General features: G+C 42.9%; 1 protein-coding gene across 1 annotated transcript in view; it reads right to left on the bottom strand.

The window, feature by feature from the left end:
* Nucleotides 1–18130, bottom strand: part of mgat5b (alpha-1,6-mannosylglycoprotein 6-beta-N-acetylglucosaminyltransferase B) — a 55964-nt gene extending 37834 nt beyond the window's left edge. Inside the window, exons 1-4 of the mRNA XM_078284509.1 lie at nucleotides 18063–18130; nucleotides 16230–16342; nucleotides 5140–5284; nucleotides 1576–1667 (exon numbers count right to left, since the gene is read on the bottom strand). Coding sequence (XP_078140635.1) covers nucleotides 1576–1667; nucleotides 5140–5284; nucleotides 16230–16342; nucleotides 18063–18130 — 418 coding nt within the window. The remainder of the gene's footprint in view (nucleotides 1–1575; nucleotides 1668–5139; nucleotides 5285–16229; nucleotides 16343–18062) is intronic.
* Between the last annotated feature and the right edge of the window lie 1865 nt (nucleotides 18131–19995).

Here is a 19995-nt window from a genome sequence, read left to right as displayed (position 1 = left end):
CAGTAAATAGACACTATAGATAAAAACAAAGAGGCATGGCTAGGTGGAAAAATTATGCACTCGTTCCCCTCTTGTAGAATCACTATCTATTTTGTAGTTTTGTTATCCTGTCATGATATTATCCATGTCAACCTCTGCATATGGCCCATGTGTATCTATATCATTGTCATGAAATTGCATTGCATCAGAGTTGATATAAGACATTATTTTGTTATGCAAAACTCAGCTCAGTAACACTGGTATAAAGATAGAATAATCACTGCAACTAGACCTCCCAATAGGCCAAAGGACTAAACAGGGTTAATACTAACGGATCTAGTCTTGACAACTCTTCCCTGGGCATTAAGTCCCTTTGTATTTGGCATTAGAGCATAACTCCTCCTGCCTTAGGGATGAACACAGATGCATTAGACAGGCTGTAGGGTTAGCTAACAAGCTCCTCTAAAAGCCTGGCCTCCCCTACTGAGTGGCTGAGACTCTGCTCAGGCCCACTCACTGGATAGACTGCACTGCATGGGTGTGATTAATAAAATCATCATTAGATTTTTCCTTTTCCTCGCTCCCCTTTCCCTCTCTTCCGCACTTTCCTGCTTCTTTCTGTTGCTCGGCTCACTCCCTCTCCCGTTCCTTTTGCTCTTTCTGCTTCTCCCCTCCTCCTCCTCCTCTCGCTTTTCCTTCCTTCCTTCTCCTTGAAGCCCAATGCTTGTCAGCCTAATTAAAGGAGCAGTTGCTGCTCTTCCACAAGCATGCTGCCAAGCATCGAAAAGCACAATCACAGATAAATAATTGCCAGCTATTCTGTTTGATTACCATGATAAAGACAGACATCTCACTGTAATAAGTGCTATCGCCTGGCAGTGTCAAAACGAGCCCAGGTTAAGATTAGCCACTCTGGCAGCCTCACTTAAATGACAACAGACATTTTGACAAAGGACAAAATGTCTTTTTCAAAGACCCATTCTAATGTGGCAGCGTGATGAATTATATCCTGCTATAAAGAGCAATATACTGAATACTTCAGCTCTGTCTAAAGCAGAAAAGTACCAAAATGAATTGTGCTCTTTGAATTCTATTTTGTGTAAGTGCCCAATTGAGAGTGAAGGCTAATAGAGAAAGCTGACAGCCCCGGATCCCATTAACTAGAGGGTAATTCATCAGCGAGCCTTAAACATCCTGTAGTCGTGTGGTTATGATAAGGCAGCAACAATGGACTGCTGTGTTGTGGTGCGCTGGAACTCCTGCAGCCTGACAGCGAATAGAGCCTTGCTATTTGAACGGGTAATGTGGCGTAAATAATGTCTGTCATGTTCTATATGATCAACCAGCAAGTGCAAGTCAGGCATAAACTGGTGCATTCAGCTGTAGTTCTGGATCCAGGCTAAACAGTCCGGTTTATGCGAGCAGGGAAGAGGAGGAAGGTGTGTGTGTCTTTGGATTAAATGGGCTTGAAATGGACCGGGCTTCAGTTTAAGTCCTACAGCTATAGGTGGTATTCTCCAGCTGTGTGAGTGGGCAGGCTGTGTGTGTGTGTGTGTGTGTGTCTGTTTTAAGCCCTACCTCTGTTGCTGGCAATGCTGCGCTGTAGGATCTGCTCCACCCTCACTGCCATATCCGACATGTTCTGGGCTATAGCCTGGATCCGCTCCACTAGCCCTATAGGCTGGATCCTGATCAGGCAGATGCACACACACACACAAAATAAAAGAACCAAAATGTCTAAAAATATTCCAGCAATAACCATCTTGTAATGACCTAAATTCATTTCAAACTGCAGTCAAACCCCTTCAAAAGAAAGGGGGCACTATATATTTTTTCATTGCTTCCTTCCATCCAACGGTATTTGTTTTTTTTTTTCCACCCTTGACAATGAGCTTGAAGAAGCAGAAGAAATGCTAATTGTGTAGAACTTGAAGCGTGAAATAGAAAAAGCTTTTAAACACTGACAGACAATTTATTTGTTGAGATAAAAAAGTGACTCAGCATATTAAAGTGGGTCCCTGGGAGAAATAAGAACAGAGGACAATTAGGTTGTTAGCAAATGTGTTTCGCTGCACTTGACTTCTGTGGCTTGAAAGCTGCGTTGGCAAAATAATCAAGAGCCAAGATATATGATGGAGAGAGACATATGGGGGGAGAGAGAGAGAGAGAGAGAGAGAGAGTGTTGCAGAAACATGTTGCAGCTGTTACAGTTCAGAAGAAGCTTATTGCTGACAATCTGTAACATGTCTGAGCCTATTAGAGCAACAGCAAAAGCTGTAAAACTTTTTCAGTCCAGGACCCAAATGTAATTTCACCCTGGAACTCAGGCTTATCAAAACATATAGCGACTCTTGTAATGTGGGGGTCTCACCAGAAACAAGCCCATGACCCATTTTGGAAACCAAGCCATGGTGTAAGAAACTATTTTACAAGGTACAAACACCAGAGCAGCAAGCATATCTTTCCAAATGTTATCTTTCCAAGCAACAAAGAACCTTCAAAGGAAAGAGGGCGGATGCTTTAGCATTAGCCGTAACGCCATTGGAATGCATTGCAGCCGACTGCATTAATGGCAAATGGATTCATGCAATGAATTATGAAAGATTCTTGGGAAAGAAGACCTCAGCAAATGAATGAGTTCCAAAGTCAATTAGAGTGAGTTAAAGATCACAAAAACATCATAAAAACATCTATGCAAGAGGATTTGAGCATCTGACATGCAACAACTAAAGAGAAACACAAATCTTTGAACTTTCGCACATGAACACATGACTTTTATGTAGGTATACTGCCTAGATCATAATCCATCATCTTTAAATTAGCCACCATAACTACACACGCTGCTTTACATGAAAATAAATATGTAAATGAACAGTCTCAATGAACTGTCTTGTTATATAGTACTATTTCTGGTATTTCTCTCACTCGCAGGAACCCTGATGATAATGTGAAATATCACTGCAGTCAGTGAGCCGAGAAAAAATAATGGAATGGTGTTCTGAACTGGATGCAAATCCAACAGTCGAACTCTGTCATTTCATTGAGGCAGTGTGTGTGTGAATGTGTGAATGTGTGTGTGTAAATGTGTGTGTCAGGGGAAAACAACGCAACTGTGCATATGTGCATAACTTTACATAATCCTGAACTCAAATTTCATTTTACCATGTACTGCCCTGGAGGCGAGTGGTAGCCATAATCTCCCCTTTGCGCCCTTAGGCCAGCAGGTCAGAACAAATGCCAATTACACACACATACATACCACTGACAATAATACAGTAGCACACACACACACTCCTGGTCTCACACAGAACCACCCGATATTTACATTGCAGGGATTCCGGCCCAGGAGAGGCTATCAAGTATTAAAGAGCAAGAGGCCAGTCTAATTACTTTTTCAACAGTATACCAGGTGGGCAAAGATTTCCCTGGCTGATGCTCTCACACTAGTCTCTAGGCTCACTCCTGCCCCCCCATGCCATACTGGATTTTAATCACCTGAGCGGGGTAAAATGAAGCCAGGAAATACCGTGAGAAATATTAGCACCATTAAGTTGGCTTTAAAACTATTTGCTCTTTTTTTCCCCCACTGTAACATTTAAGGTTCAGCCCCTGAGAGGCCAATTAAACCATTGTTAGACTAACATGACTATGAGTTTTTGCACAGGGCATTTTGTAGAGAAAACTCAATTCTAGGAGCATAATATCAAAACGCAGGCAAACATAATAATATGCACAGTTTTGGCTGGAGTACAACAAATATTATCCCTTAGGCTTCTGGAAAATAGGAATCATGTCAGGTGAGCGGTTGCAGTTCTCCTGTCATTGTTCATTCTCTGCAGTCTGAAGCAGTTGTATATGTAGGGGCTGGCAATATTATAACTGGCAAATATCATCACAATTACTTTTACTGTATCATGGGAAGTTATTACATTTCTGGCTGCTACAAGGTAGGCTTTCTTGCACTGGACTTGGGAGGAGATGTGTCCAGGTTGTGAGGAAGAGTCAGGCAGGCGATGTGAGTGGCAGTGATGTCCAGGAGGGATGCGGACAGCGGAGGCAGAAACAGGCAGACCGCTGCAGGAGGGAGCCTCTCTTCTCAAACCCGGAGCGGGAGCGAGTGTGAGAAAAGGTCTGTTGCCATGGCGACCGCAGAGCACACTACTCTGGGATGGCAGCTTCAACTTGTCCAGCAAGACCCCCCCCCCCTCCCCTTCCACCACCCCCTCTCCTCCTCCTCTTCTTTTCTGACAGTCTGCTTCATTTCTCCAGCTATCTAGGGAAGGGGATGGGGTTTATTCCAACACATATCATCCTCCTCAACACAAGGTTACATGGCAAGGGTCTCTTTTCACTGCATGCTGGGGCATCGCTGCCTCCTCAGCTGGGATGCCCCAGGGCTCCGCACTTGGCCCTCTTCCCTTCTTCCCTTCTTCACACTAAATCCCTCAACTCTTCATGAACTCCCATGATTTTTCTTACCATTGCTGTGCTTATGAAATTCAACTATAGGCAACATTTCTTTTCCTTTGCTTGACACCCAAGTTGAGGCACAAATCGCAGGATTTTCTGCCCACCACTTCAAGCCTTGACAAGTTTGAGCTGCTGCTCTTCCCTGGCAAATCCTGCCTGTTTACGCACCTTTCTACTGCCATTGACAACACCATAGTGACCGCCTCCTAGACTACCAATAATATTGTGTTTTTAAACTTTTTTGGGATGTGACCCAAATTAAAATTTCATTTGCTCACCCTAGAACCCAGGTGAACTTAAAACACATTGCTATTCCTGGCAAGTGGAGACCCACCAAAAGTAGGCCGGTTATTACAACCAGATCACAATGGATTTGCACTCTGACATTTGCAGAGTTGTGACATTTTTCATAATGGAGTTTAACACAGCTCTAGTCATTTCTTCACAGTCTATTGCAATTCTCTGTGTAGTCTCTGTGCGACCTGCCCCTGAAACTTCCATGGGAACCAAAATATTCCCCATGCCATTCTTGTCTTTTGCATTCCAGTAGCTGTGTCTAATTCAAAAGGTGTTGGCCTACAAGGCTACAAAGGGAGCTGACTCTCTTATCCCCAGGCTACGGTTCAGAGTAACACGTACACTCCTGGTTATTTACAGCATCAGCAACATGCAAGCAGTCCAGTGCTATACCTGTCCAGGGCTGAGCTGAGCTCATCCAGCCTGTGGGAGTCGGTGGTGTTACCCAGTTTAGACAGAGTGTCCATCCTCTTCATAATGACCTCCAGCATGTCACTGATTTTCCTCAGTACTCCACGAGATTCCGGGCCACCAAGCACTGAAAACACACACACAGACAGGCAGACAGTGTAAGAGAAATGCAGCAAAGTCTAGCCTTGTTAATACCAACATAAGCCATACAGTTGGCAAGACAGAGTGAGGATAAAGGTGTGAGAGAATGTGAAGGAGTGAGAAAGCAATTAAGGAGAAAACAGGGGAGAGAGAAGGGGGAAAGGTGAGGACTAAAGTACACTTCAGTAATTAATTAAAAAAAACAACAACTGCAAATTAAGTGTAAATTTGGCATTTTTATGGCATGATATGTCTCTATGCCAACTTTTATATAACCACTTTTGATTTTATATAATGCAGAAAACAAGCCACAGGAACAAGATAAACAGCTCACTGGTCTTATTTCAAATATGATTTTTTTTCTGAAATGTATAAAAGGCTACACCAAAGGAACACAGAGCCACCGAAGGTTCCATTTTAAATCCACTTATTCTATGTCCCATTTAACCTTCAGTTTACTTTTAGACATCACATCAGTCTAGCTTCTCTTTTCTTGTCCTTCATTACTAAACCAACAGCTCACAGGGAGCCAGCAATCCAGCAAAACAGGAAGGGGCAAATTAGTCTGACAGTGGTGCTTTTTGCCTTCTCTCTTGGCTCCAATTATTCATGACCTGAGTGGTGGTGGGCTAGAATGATGCCGTTAGCGTACACCTAGTCAATTAAAAAGCCTGCAGCTACAGACAACAAGGTCAGAACAGGTCTCCGACTGCATTGCTGTGTCAAGGTCCTGCCCCGCACTGTTTTCTGTAATCACAATAAGCTCCGCGCTCAATGCCGAGCGTGATTATTAACAAACAACTGCATCAGACTCAAAGGGATCAAAATTACGAAAGGGTTCGCAAATTCCTTTGTTGCTAAACAAATGCAATTAGTTCTATTTTTAGTTACCCCGGGCAGTAGGTTTTAAGTTGTTAGGATCTCGACAAAGAAATAAAAAGGAGAGAATGACGTCACACCTGAGAGTAATGCGGACTGAACCCTTGAGAAAAATGGTAGCTATCAACAGCCGCAAAATGTTCTGGGAGACTGTGAGTGAAATAAAGCCTCACCTCTCTGTGTTCCCTCATCAATTGCATTAGGCTTTAGAAACTGCATTGTGTGCAGACTCACTTCCCCGACTGTCACAGTTCATTTGTCACTGTCCGGGAGAAAGTCACCTTTGTCAGAAAAAAACATTGAATTACATCAGAGAAAAAACCAAAACAAAAGCAGGACCGAGTGCTTAATCAAGGCAAACATCCACGATTTGGGGAATACTGATGTATGTGTATGTGTATGTGTATGTGTGTGTGTGTGTGTGTGTGTGTGTGTGTGTGTGTGGGTTTAAGAGAGGACAGAGAAGCAGTCGGCATCAAGAACAAGGCTTACCAAAGCAAGTTAGTGTGGAATACCTTCACACAAAAGGTAATTGTATTAGGAAGGAAGAGAGCAGATATCTCCCTAAATCTCTTTATTGTCACCTGTACATACTTCCTTTGTCTCAGCACTGTCATTTCTAGAACATCTTCAGTCAAACTGGCCTCAGGATCCCATGTCCCTATGAATAAATCAACAGCGAGGCAGCAGTTTTTGCGGCCGCAGATAGGAAGACAGTGACAAAATGAGTTCCCATTCAGATCTCTGGCTTTACACTGGCAGTTTTACAATAAGGCATGAGTGATACAGGATATGTAAGGAGATAAGAATTATGAGAGAGGTACAGCACTGCAGTGAACCATATTACCATTTTATCCAAGAAAACATTCGCTCGGCTCATTCCTGCCTGCCAACTGTCTGATACCTGTTGCATCACACTGAAAGATCAATTCAGTAATCTTGGTGAGTACCAAAGTCTATACAAATCTTCTCAAAACAATTATTATATACTCTTATGTATATTTATTCGTCAGGATCTTTATAGGAAATCAATTCATTTGTGGCCTTTACTTAGCAGGAAAGACTGAGGCTTCAAATGGAGGCTGAGGATTCAGTGCATTTGCTAAATTCTGAGGATCCTCTACAGTTGCTACAGTTGACCTGAACACAGCCTCTGGGACATGGTGTGGGATGAAGTATACACATTTCTTCACAATAACATTCCTCACACACACTGCGCTCATAAATCACCATTACGGAGACTTAACACCGTTCCTACACAGTACATTTTTAGAACTGTGCTTTATATATGTTTGCAATCAACTGTTCATCAGGCTTCCTTCTACCTGTGCTTCCCGGTGCCCCCTTGGGTGACGCCGGCTAATGTGTTTTTCCTAGGCAGAGTCCGGCACGCTGACAGCGGTGCAGCGAGAGCTGATAGTATCTATGTGCTAATGCGGGGCCTCCTCTGTGTCATTCCTCATCTGCTGGTTAATAAAGGGCCCATTTAACAACAGCTAATCTCCTTTAACGACTCCATTTCGGAAGTGCCACAGCACAATCGATTTTATGAACAAATTCCAATTAGATCACCATTTGTACTGTAGCCTGCTGCTTGCGGACCGGAGCGCCGAGCGGCCGGCCATAAACAACCGCCTCGCGAGGGACTCACTGGCTTCGTTTGGCCTTGCAGAAGATTGACATTGTTTTACTGTAGCATGCTGCTGAAACCTCAGTACTCAAGACAATGACGAATAGATACAATATCTGCTACAAAATTCACATTGAATGCCGGTATATCTACAGTACATAACCTAACTATTTTGAATGTAAGAAGTGAGCAACACTTTTACTATGCAAATGCATTGTGCTACTTTCAGATCACTGCTCCTTAGCATCTTATATGACTAACAGGTTATTGGTATTTAGTAAAGCTGCATACACACTTTATAGGCCCAGAGAGAATGGCTGCTAGACATTTCTTGGGATCCTTCATCTGAGGCAATAAACTACTGATGTGTCCAGTAAGTGAATGGCTACTATACTGTCAGAGGGCCTAGTCGAATAATAAGAGTACTGATGGGGTAATAAGGCCAGCGGGGGAGAGTTTTATGTAATGAGGCTAACTGAATTCCTGTTTTTTATTATTGATCAAAGCTATGGATTCATGCATTTAGCTATGGATTCTCAATGCTAAATGAACAGGTCTCTGTGAAACAAGATGCCTCTCTTAATGACCTCTCATCCACTGATATATTTTATTCAAACCCCCAGACAGCAAAGCAAGTCCTTCAGAGGCACAGTTGGAGGTTATGGGCTTGAGGTGTTTACATTTAAATAGCGATACTCATCATTTGTTTCACAGGGGGCCGGATAAAAAGAAAAAAGATCAAAATGGGTAAATGACCCTGAAAAAAAGCAATATCCCAGCTTCATGGAAATGTCATCTAAAATCGATTTTAAAGCATCGTGCGCGGGCGAGAATACTAATCCTCCGTTCCCGCCTGAAGACGGTAATCCAGACAGACTTCAAGCACAAAGCGGGATGGACGAATCACGCTGATATGCCAATCTACACACGGCGACTTTGCCTTTGATAGAGTGGCACCGGCGCTGCATCTCATTACCTCGTCCCCCGTGCGGTGTGTGGGTTTAGGCTGACACTCTGTGGCACTATCGCAGGGGGAAGCTCTATCGCAGGGGAAAAGCTCTCTGCAGGGAGTCTCACTACGCCGGGCTAATCCTGCCGCCGCCAGTGCTTCTATCCCAGATGATGTATTTATTACCTGGATGAAGAATCATTCATTTGTTAAACAGCAGGTGCATGTGTGGACTGATAAAATGATTTCATTATTTCCATGCGAGACAAAATCAATACCTGCCAACGGTGTGTGTGAGAGAGAGAGGGAGAGAGAGAGAGAGAGAGAGAGAGAGAGAGAGTTAGTCGCATTTGCGCTTGTGTGTGTGTCTGTGTGTGTGTGTGTGTGTGTGTGTGTGTGTGACAGGTGGCATTTGCAGGTAGGCAGTGTGGGAAAGTAAAGGACCATTTCTGAGGCAGGAGGCGCAGAGATTTAATTCCACCGTTGTCACAGTGGGAAACAACTGCTTATTCAGTCATTCTCAAAGCGATGAATGCAAAAGAATCACATTTCAGTAGTTGGCTCAGGTGTGATGCAGGTGTTGAGCAGAACGTGTCGTCTTCACAGTATGTGGAACACATGGTATCATTATATGGCAATTACAGCTGCACGCAGGTGGATGAGACAAACTGAAACAAAGGCGGAAGAATTTGATTTAAATGCCAGTAGGGTAATTTAGTTTCAAACATTTATCTGTATCAATATAGTTAGTCTTATGGAGTGTTTTTCTAGTAATGGGTCTGAAGGTGGAATGTTTTGACAAGATTGAGGACAAAAAGCAACTTCGGAAACTATTATAGACAGCAGTATTATCTAAAATTTTTAGGTGGCAACTTACTGTGGAGTAAACGATCAAGCATAGCCCTTCAAAATCTCATGCTACCTTTTATTTCACATTTAGCTCATTAAAATGGAATGAGAGTGACTGCAGTCTCAATATCAAGCAATCTATATTTCAGCAAAACCACTGATCGTAGTAATGTTATAAAAGTCAGGTGTTGCGTGTGATGTAGGCTATATTTAAAAATGCATTCTCCTTTTCCATCTGCAGCATTGGCAGCCAAATAATAAAACCTGTCGTCCATTTACGTGCCGGTCTAGTTTCCTAGGCGCTTGGGGGTCACACCTCTCCATCGCACCTGTCGCAAGAAGAGATTCATACTTCTATTAGCACTACCACCCGCTCTCTACTCTCTCACTATCACACACACACACACACACACACACACACACACACACACACACACACACACACACACACACAGAGCTCAACCCTCTTCCTGTGCTCTCACTCCTAATCCAAATATTCATTACGGAAAAGGCTGATTGAGATTGAGTTGCTCTCTTCTCTTTGGCACCCATGGGGGAGCTGCCAGATCCAGAACCTATTAGAGCAGACAACCTCTGTCACTTATCCTCTCTGCAGCCCCAGCCCCTCATTGTGCCTGACAGCCTGGAAAAAGGGAAACTGTTTTTTTTTGGGTTTTTTTTTTTTCAATCTGTGCTTCTCCGCAGCTTCAATTAAAACCTGAATCTGCCTCTTCCCCCAGTTATCTCCCATCTCCCTTATTCTTCTTCCCTCAGCCGCACCACAGTACACAGACATAAACAGACATGTCGGGTAGGAGGCGTGAGGATGATGTCTGGTTATACTGCATGCACTGAAATACTGCAGAGCTTTTGCTTTTGCCGATTAAGTACAGTGCAGATGTAAACCATATTGTCATTCAGTGTTTGATACACGGGCGCTGTTGTATTTCCAGTGAAAATAGAAAAGCCCACCTGGCATCAGAGGAGGCAAGGAATGGCTGACTCAAGCACAGAACACACAGTCTGCTGATTTAGCACCCATATTAAAAGCACACCCCATTGTAATCCCATTCACATACACACAAAAACACATGAATGCGGTATTGCAGAGTGTCACAGCGTACAACAATTTGCCAGGATATGAGGTTCATAGTTTCACTCTCTCTCTCTTTGGTGCTCACTACTCAAGTTTGTGCGGAACCATGAAAATATGATGAGCATTTGCATAAACATATTTCCTGTTTTCACATCAGAAACTCTTGCATGTATGGGAAAAAACAACAGAAAAAGAAAAAATGCTACCTAGTCCAAGGCCTTGAGTGAACTTCCTGACCCACTTTATAGCTCATTCTGCATAACTGACAATGTTTGATGCATCATGTTTACGCTCCAAAATATGGGAAGGGCTGGCATAGGGCCCAGGTTGGCTCTGCATAGACTCAGCCATGAAATCAATCAGCGCATGGAGAGCTACATGCCATGTCACTGTCATGCTAATCTTCAGCCAAGGTTGTACAATGCTACAACACAGCATCAGAGGTAATATTGCTTCATTGTGACGGCTAATTTACAGAAACGGTTTCGATCAAAAATGTTGCGCTTAATTTCCCTCTGGTTCTCTCAGAGGATAATGTAATCATCTGAAAGGTCTACACTCCTACACTAACACCTATATCACAAAATCGATATTATACGATATATCGCCGAGCCCTTGGTAGGGTGAAATTCATTCATTCAGGATATTCCACACTTTTTATTCTTTTTAACTTTCTCAAATGTATTATTATTGCTGAGCATCGTGATAATCCGGCTCATTAATTTATACTGTATTATATTGTTGCGTCAGATTAGAGTTGCCATAGTTGACTATTTGTCTTTTGTGATTTGGATTATTGAGAAATAGGTGTTAGTGGGGAGTGGGAGTGTAGACCTTTCAGATGATTAAATTATCCTTTGAGAGAACCAGAGGGAAATTAAGCGCTACATTTCTGATCGAAACCATCATAATGAAGCAATATTACTTCTGATGCTGTGTTGTAGCATTGTACAACCTTGGCTGAAGATTAGCATGACAGTGACATGGTATGTAGCTCTCTATGCACTGACCGATTTTGTCAGACTAGATATCGTCTGAGATTTTGGTTATCGCAATAACTTAAATGTTACTTCTTCCTGGTCTTAAAAGCGGCGTTAGAATAAAGCGATACAATTTTCTGAACTTATTAGCCTGTTCTGGCTGAGTAAAATGAACAATGATTGGCTTTACCTGCTCATCATATCCATATTACTATTACTGATTGCACATCACTGATTACTAATGATCATTACTAATTTTCAATTTCTTTTGTGTCTAAATATCTTCTGAAAGCACAAATACTCATCCCCAAATATAGTCACATTAACGATACCAAGGCAGTTGGTCTAAAATATTGTGATATTTGATTTTGTCAGTATCGCCCAGCCCTGCCTCACTCCTACCTCACTGTAGATCACCCTTACATACCTAACAAAAGGTGCTTTTCAAATAAAGGATGCTCACTGCTATAAATCGCAATGACACACTCCAGGACATGGAAAACCTGTTTGCGACTGAACCTGGTCAAGTGTCACTGCCCATCACGGTTGACGAAACAACAATCAATACGACCCCCGTGTCATCGCCGCCTCGCAACCCGAGAGAAAATCATCGCTCTCTCTGCCGGGTGACAGGAGCGTGTGACGGAGCGACCGCTGAACGGTCGTCCTTTATTCACACCTCTCCCTTGTCACGCACAGCGCCAGGCAGGCAGTCACCTGCAGAATCATTTCCAGTGACTCCTAACCACAGGGGAAATTCTATCAGTGGCAAAGGTCAATTTATTTTATTCATAACATCTAGGCATTCTGGAAGAGAGCGCCTTTATTTCAAGCATATTACTTTATCCCATTTTTCATTCAAACGAAGTACTGACAGTTCCTAGTTTTCATAGACCCGCAAATGCCACATCTTCACTAGGAGCAATGCCATCATATTCTCATTTTTATGCATCAGGTAGTGAAGACTGCTGAGCCATGAAATAAAAAAAAACTTCCATCACTTTCTGTCAAAAGATTATCGTGAATAGGATGCTGAACAGGATGCTGCTCATGCACCTGATGCTCCGTTACTCCACTCAGTGATGGATTAAAACCATGAGGACTAGGCAGGTCTTGATTCACATTAAATCCAGCTGAGTTTCAGTGGCCCAGACACCAAACAGTAGGCGTTTACTTTATTATTCATACCAGAGCAATTCCAACGTACTGTATTTTCTGCTGCAGTAAGCTTGCAAAATGTAAAAGGACACATGCAGGGGTCAAAGTTCATTCATGATAAGCCTTTAAAAGGATGATACCTTCATTTAGAGATGCAGTAGTTTCTTTGCCTGTAGCGAAACATTGCCATTTTTTCCATTCACTTAGAAGATGGATAAAAGAAAAGTGTGAGGAATGGAGTATTCAGGTAAAGAGAATGTTCACGTCTGAACCATTTATACAGTCTCACACTGACCGGAGTAAAGCCTGAATGAGTCCTGGTTCTATTTCTGTCCTTGTGGCAAAGCTGCATGAAGACCCCTATGGAAAAGGGACGCACTGTGAAGGTGGTCTTCAAAGCCCTGATTAGAAAGCCACAGTACACCTCTGGAGCCTTTAAGATATCCAGGATCAAATGCCTCACCCTTTCATGCTTCCCATTCTGGTAGAAATGCTCTCTCCCTCTGTGCCCCCCCCCCCCTCCTCCCCCACCCACCTACCCCACATCATTAGTTTCCTGTACCTTCAAAAGACTAGTAATGAAGCAAATGCATGCATTTTAAAGCTGGATATAACTAGGTGTCCAAATGCAACTGAATGTTCCAACCCGGCTCTGTGGCTCTGTACTGTCAAAAACTGCAAAAGATATATTATATCATTGGTACAGAATTAGATATTAGGATCTAAACCATTGCAACAACAGAACCTGCTTTTTGACTATGAAAACCTGAAAGTTAGAATGGTGAGTCTAGGTGTAAACAATACAAAAACAAGCTACCTATTTAGAAAGAGAGGGAGAGAGAGAGAGAGGGGAGGGGGGAGAGAGAGAGAGAGAGAGATGATTATTACATACTTCTTTTCACACTGATTGCTCGAGGTATTTGTTGCCTTTCATAAGACCAGCAATAAACAGAGTAGAGGTTCTTCTCAGCACAGCCTGGTTTTTTTGTCTCCCCTTTCAAATTCTAAATGCTGTGATTTGCATGCGCTGGATTTATGTGATTTTTACATTTTATGCACGGGTACATGTAGCAAATGTGCGTGCTGTGACTGGCAACATGAGTGCAAGTGCATTGCATGCACCCAAAAGAGCCGCTTACACAGTCAACCAGCTCTCTGCAGCTCTCTTAGGGGTCCGGTAGAATAGGCTGACTGGGTGTGTATAGTATTGGTACTATCAAGGTGCTGCTCCACTGAACATCTCATCCCTGCCCATTCATTACACTAACTCCCTATCCCCCCCACTCCTCTCCTTTCCATTCCCAAACACGCACACATTCAAACACACACACACAAAGAGGCTGAGAGTTTACATTGCCTGGCTCTCCCTGGTTGGCTAGCAGGCGGTGTTTAATGAGCTGCGGGCCAGATGCCTTCCCTAGACAGCAGCCTGTGAGTGGTTAATTAATCAGACAGCTCTCCTGTCTCCAGCCTCTCTACCTTTTTTCTCCCTCTCTCTCTTTCTCTCCCTCTCTCGCTCTAAGTCCTTCAAATTTCCCCCATGATGGCACCTGATGCATCTCACTACTGCAATTACAGGCCAAAATTTAAAATTGTAATAACCGAAAGGTACGGTGGACTTGACTGGCACAAGGTGACATATTTGTCACTGATTGGCCCAGAGGGAGACTGCATAAGTCAAGGGGGGCAACATGTTCACTGTTACCGCATTTATCTAGCTATAAATTGAGATCAGTGTAATAATACAAATGCAAACTAAAGTTGAGGAACAAACTGTGGTCTTTGTTCTGAGGGATTTGGGTGGCTTGTGATAGATCGCAGCTCCATGCCAGCTGATAATAGTCACAGAGGATGAGACACAGTGTCAACATTATGCCAGGCGGCGATAAAAAGGTGAGCGACAACAGTCCAAAAGCTAACATTGGCTCTCCCAAACGGCTGGTGCCACTGTGGTTTATATGCAGAGGCACATCGCACAAACAGAGAGCATGCTGAGAAAGCTAATCGATTTCTCTCAGTGACGGCAGCTCTGCATTAGTTTAGGTTTCTTTTTCTGGCATGGCTTTGGTTCACTGATCAGTGAGGGCGGGGCCAATGCTAATAACTACTGACATGTTTTTCAGTGATCATCTGGGCCTTTTATTTCTATAAAGGAACTGGAAAGCACCTCAATTAGCATTATAGCTGGTCATTAAAGGGCCTTTCCTCTTCATAACCAATAGGTGACCACTCACGGCTTTGTTGAGTGTTGTCATCCTGATACAGCTCTCATTAAGAAACCAATGCATCAAGGAATGAAGTTGCAAATCACCGAATCAGGGTCCCATGATCACATCACCTCTGTCCTCCAGCAACTCCACTAGTCGCCCATCAAACACAGTTATCTTCAAAATCCTTCTCATCATCTACAAAGCTTTCCGTTGCACTGCTCCATCACACATCTCACATATCACAGTCACTCATCGCGACCTACATGTCCTCCCGCTGTCTCAGGTGTGCTGAGGCCAATCCAGAGTTTGGCTTCAGCCTCTGAAATGGCCTCCCTAGGGTGCTCAGGGATGCTCCTACTTTGTCCACTTCTAAAGACTCACATTTTAAAATTGCAGTCACTGTTGAACATATGATTTATTCCATTAGGATAATCTTTCAATTGTCACTGGACTTTTTTCTCTGTCCTTGAGCTGATGTAAAGTGTCTGAGTATCTTAAAAAGCACTGAATAAAATGTATTACTATTATTATTAGTAGTAATAGTAGTAGTCCTCTTAGGAATGACTGGATTGATTTCATTACAGGAAATTCTCACCACACCAGCAGAGAACCACTAGAGCCCTTCACTGAAGTGGGATGTTATGCTGCTGTTTTGTTAATTTTAATATGTTTTTCATGTTGACCCTCCATGTGCTACTGGAATGCTGCAGGTACGCTTCATTTAACATGCGGAGTACGTAGCCAGCTAATGGGACTCCACCCGTAATGCTGACAAGCTCAATAAAGCAGAAATCAATTATTTCAAACACGTCTTTACCCCCCAGGTATTGTGGGGTGAAGACTCAAAGGCTGTAAGTGTATTTTATGAGTTCATGTGGGTCAAAGAAAGGTTACTTAGGCACTGGGAAGAGGTGAAATCCCAGTAGGTGTAAAAAAAACCAAAGGTGTGGAGGAGAGAGGGGAGCAGAGGGGGGCAGAGGGGAGCGAGCCTCTCCAGTCTGCAGTTCCTCCCAACCCACTCCTGATGAGCAAACTCAGGGGGTCTGTCAGCCCGCCGGAGTCAATCAAGGAAGCCCCGCCAAGCTCCCAGCATGTTTCCTGCCTGTTCATTACCAGCGCGGGGCACAGCGACTGTAGTCGGAGCCTGCCGAGCTGCACTGACACGCGACTGCAGGCTTACCTTCGGCTCGCACGGTGAAGGGGGAGTCTCCGGGTCGCTTGGCCGAGAACTGGCCCCCCAGGGAGGTCATTAGGAAGCACAGGCTGAAGAAGCCGATCCCCGCCACAAAGATCCTGCAGGAGAGGGATGGAGACCGGGGGGGGGGGGGGGGGGGGGGCAGTCAGACAGAGAGCAAGAGAGAAGGTTAGAACTCATGGGGAGGGACAGATGAGAAAAGAGCAAGGGGTGTAAAGGACAAGAGGGGGAGAGAAAAAAAAAGTAGGGAAAATCTTGAGACAGAGGATGTGCTGCAATTTAACAATCAAAGAGCTGCAAGAGAGTTCACTTTGAGATAAAATGACTTTGTTTCCTAGGTCCTTTGTGGCCGGCTTTATGGAGTATGGGCATGTGCTGTATTTTTCGTCAGCAAAGTTCATGTTGTACCCATCAAACAAACCACAGAAACGTGCAGCATACTCGCTTGAGTGTGTCATCTCAAATGAACCATCACATGCATGGGTTTCTGCATTACACTGTGTTCAGTGAGCAAACATCCAAAAAAGCATTAAAATACAGACGAACGGCTGCAGTTTTTGAGAGTGCAGTGAGCACAGCAAACATTTATTGAGTGCTAGGCTTTTGAAACAAACGCTTTGGACTGATTAGCTTACAACTGGCTCGTCTGCGCGCTCCAAGTGTTCCACTGAGAAAACGTTTCATGCAAATGTAAATGTTTTGAAACAATCTCTTTATAGAGGACAGATTGCCATATTTCCACATTGCACGCCACAGCTTACTTCCCTGTCTTCTTCTCAGGCAGAATACAACTTCTCCCTCTCTTCTGAGTCTGTTGTGGCACTAGTCCTTCAAACAGAAAGCCTGTCTTTTGCAGAGAAAGGTTTATACTTTATAGGAGTTAGAGCCTGAGAGCACTGCCGCACCATATTACTGTCCAGTATCTGGGGTAATGGTGAGAAGGGGGGTTTTGGTGCTCAGGCATGTAGGTTGTGTGAGACAACACACACAAGACAAGCAAGTACTTTCAGATAGATTTTTTCCCCCTCTTTCTATAGATATTTTTTTCCCTCTCTCTATTATGCACACACACACACACACACACACACACACATACATCTGTACCAGCCAATGATGTGTATGAGCATCACTGGAACATAACATCAAATCACTTGTGAGCTGAGCCATATAATTCTGCAATGGACGATGTGCTGCTACTGCATTCATTCAGAAAGCTGCAAAACACCAGGGAGCCTCATGAGTGGATAATTGGCGTGGACATTATTGGTGCCAATTATCAAACTCGTGTTGAGTACGAGTAGCTAGCTTGTATACAGTCCATCCTGTCAACCTTAAAGTTTTCATGAAAGTCTCGAGCTACTTGATTTGCTTTCACTATTCGTCAGCTGCTGCTGGCGGTAAAACTTTTTGCTGCGCAAGCAAACGTTAATTGTGGTACAATGGGCATCAGCTGTTGCAATTAAAGTCAATGATGTGAACTTCTTTAGAGCAAGAATTTCTTATAGGGACTTAGAGCGTGTCTATGGCACTCAGTGGTTCGTTTATAGCGACATTATCGTACTTAATGGATTTTTTTTTTTTATCTCCCATGATATTATAATATTCCTATTTCAATAAAATGTAGGCCTATTATAGGATTAGGCCTACTATAGTTCTTTTTCGACAGGTTGAGGCTAATAAGAAATGCTGTGTAAGGAAAACAAACGTCGGAATGGCCAACATATGGGAATGTAGGGTTATTTAAAATGTTAATGTTAATGAGGTGACAATAATGAATACGGTTTTAACCGTAATGGGTCAATTAGAATATCCGCTTACCTGAATGGTTTGAAAGTCAGAAGACATCTCCTCACCATAATGGAAAGGTCGGTGTTGGCTGCAGTCATTTTCCATAGACAGAGAAAGCGCCGGGTCTCCCTAACATTGTGCACGGCGTTCTGGGAAACGGTGTCAAAACCATAACTTTGAGTCAGAGTCCCGAGAAAAGACGGAGAGTGCGTTGAAAATGCCAAGTTCACAGCCCGACCATTATCCGTGCTGTGCGTGTTGTGAGCAACTTCAGCGGAATCCTGCCGGCGCGTCCTGCAGCAACGCTGTCTGAGTTGATTAGTCCGCCTCCTGCTTGTGGACTGATCTGTAGTGGCGACTTACAACAAAAACGGGGTGTTTTTTCTTTACTTATTTATTTATTTTGAAATGTTTTGTTCAAAGACCCAGAAACACAGACGCGTGTCGAGCGCAACAACCGCCTACAGGACTGTTCAGTTCCTTGAGTGCGTGTGGACTGACTGGATGGCGCACAGACTTTCTCTTCTCATTATACGAGTGCTTACTGTTCCTCAGCTGTGGTCTGTTTACTGATAGCGCCATCTATTGATTCATATTGTAAAGCAAAGTTGGTCAAGGCTTTTCCCTAAAGATGACGAGAACATACACTGAGCTCATCCCTGAAGCTGTGCTAACACTGAAAAAAATCAATTTAACAAGCTTTTTAATCTAGTCTTGAGTCTTAAAATCACATTTTCTTGAAAACAAGTCAAACAAAATTGCTAGTGGGGCAAGATAAATTCACTTGTTTCCAATACACATCAACTTGTTTCAACGATGTTATTCAGTCAAATGACAGTATCTTGAAACAAGTAATCTGCCTTCTGCTTTTCAAGAAAAAAATTGAAACAAGCGAAACTGTTCAACTGCCGCCGCCATCTTTTCCACTTGTTTTCGAGAAACTCAAAAACTCAAAAAAGTCAATACTAGACTAAATGACGGCGATGTGTTTTTTTGCAGTGAATGATTCATCACGACATGAACTGTCTGGGACTCTGGAGTCATGAGCCTAAATCTGATCTAACTACAGATTAATTTTGAAAAAAAAGAAGAAAAAAATCAGTATTGACCTAATCACAGACAGGGAAAAAGTATTTAAAAATACATTTAGCACATTTAAAAAAAAAAAAAAAAAAAAAGCATGATGTAATTGCCTCCCTTGGTGTGTCTGAATATATTTCAGCACCGCGGATAGCGCCATGGGAAAAAGGGCAGACAGCAGCGCAACAGCGTCTCCCATCGGAGTAAATACAGAATACACTGAGAGGGATGCGACGACTGCAATGTATAGTACATTGTGCTGTGATGAATATTATAACGATGTAGTGCATGGTGGATATCAGTGCTGCAGGGAAGGGGCTAGTAGCAACTGATAGTGTAATAACCGCTGGACAATGTAATAACTTGTGACACTCTCTAAAATGTTAAGAAATGTAATAAATTGGCAGGTAATTTAATAATATGTTCAGTATTGTAATAAATCTTTTTCTGTTAATGTAACACCTTAGTACATAAACCAGCAATTATCATATAATAAGGGGTGTAACATTACAGTTTCAATATGTCATTACATAATCCACCACTTTAATACATTAAAATGTTTGATCACATTTTAGACTCATTTAGATGGACATTTTATTCTATTATTGACGAATTATTACATTATCTGGAAGTTATTGCCAGTTGCTGCAGGGCTGAATCTAAAAATGGAGAAAGAAAACTGACATGACCGTCTTGACTTTTGTTCCTGATAGTCTTTCAGTTGTTTTTTTTTTTTTTTATCTCTGGGTTTTTCCATGTGTCTTAAAAAGTTATATCAATGTAAGAAACAAAAAGAAATACTGATATGAGTATCATCGACATGGTGGTCAAGGAAAGAGAGAGAAAACACAAAGGAAAACCGAGTGACTAAAAAAAAACAAAA

The sequence above is a fragment of the Centroberyx gerrardi genome, chromosome 7 (assembly GCF_048128805.1).
Source record: "Centroberyx gerrardi isolate f3 chromosome 7, fCenGer3.hap1.cur.20231027, whole genome shotgun sequence".
Lineage (NCBI taxonomy): Eukaryota > Metazoa > Chordata > Actinopteri > Beryciformes > Berycidae > Centroberyx > Centroberyx gerrardi.
Note: the sequence above shows the minus strand (reverse complement) of the source record. Positions and strands in the feature narration are given on the sequence as shown.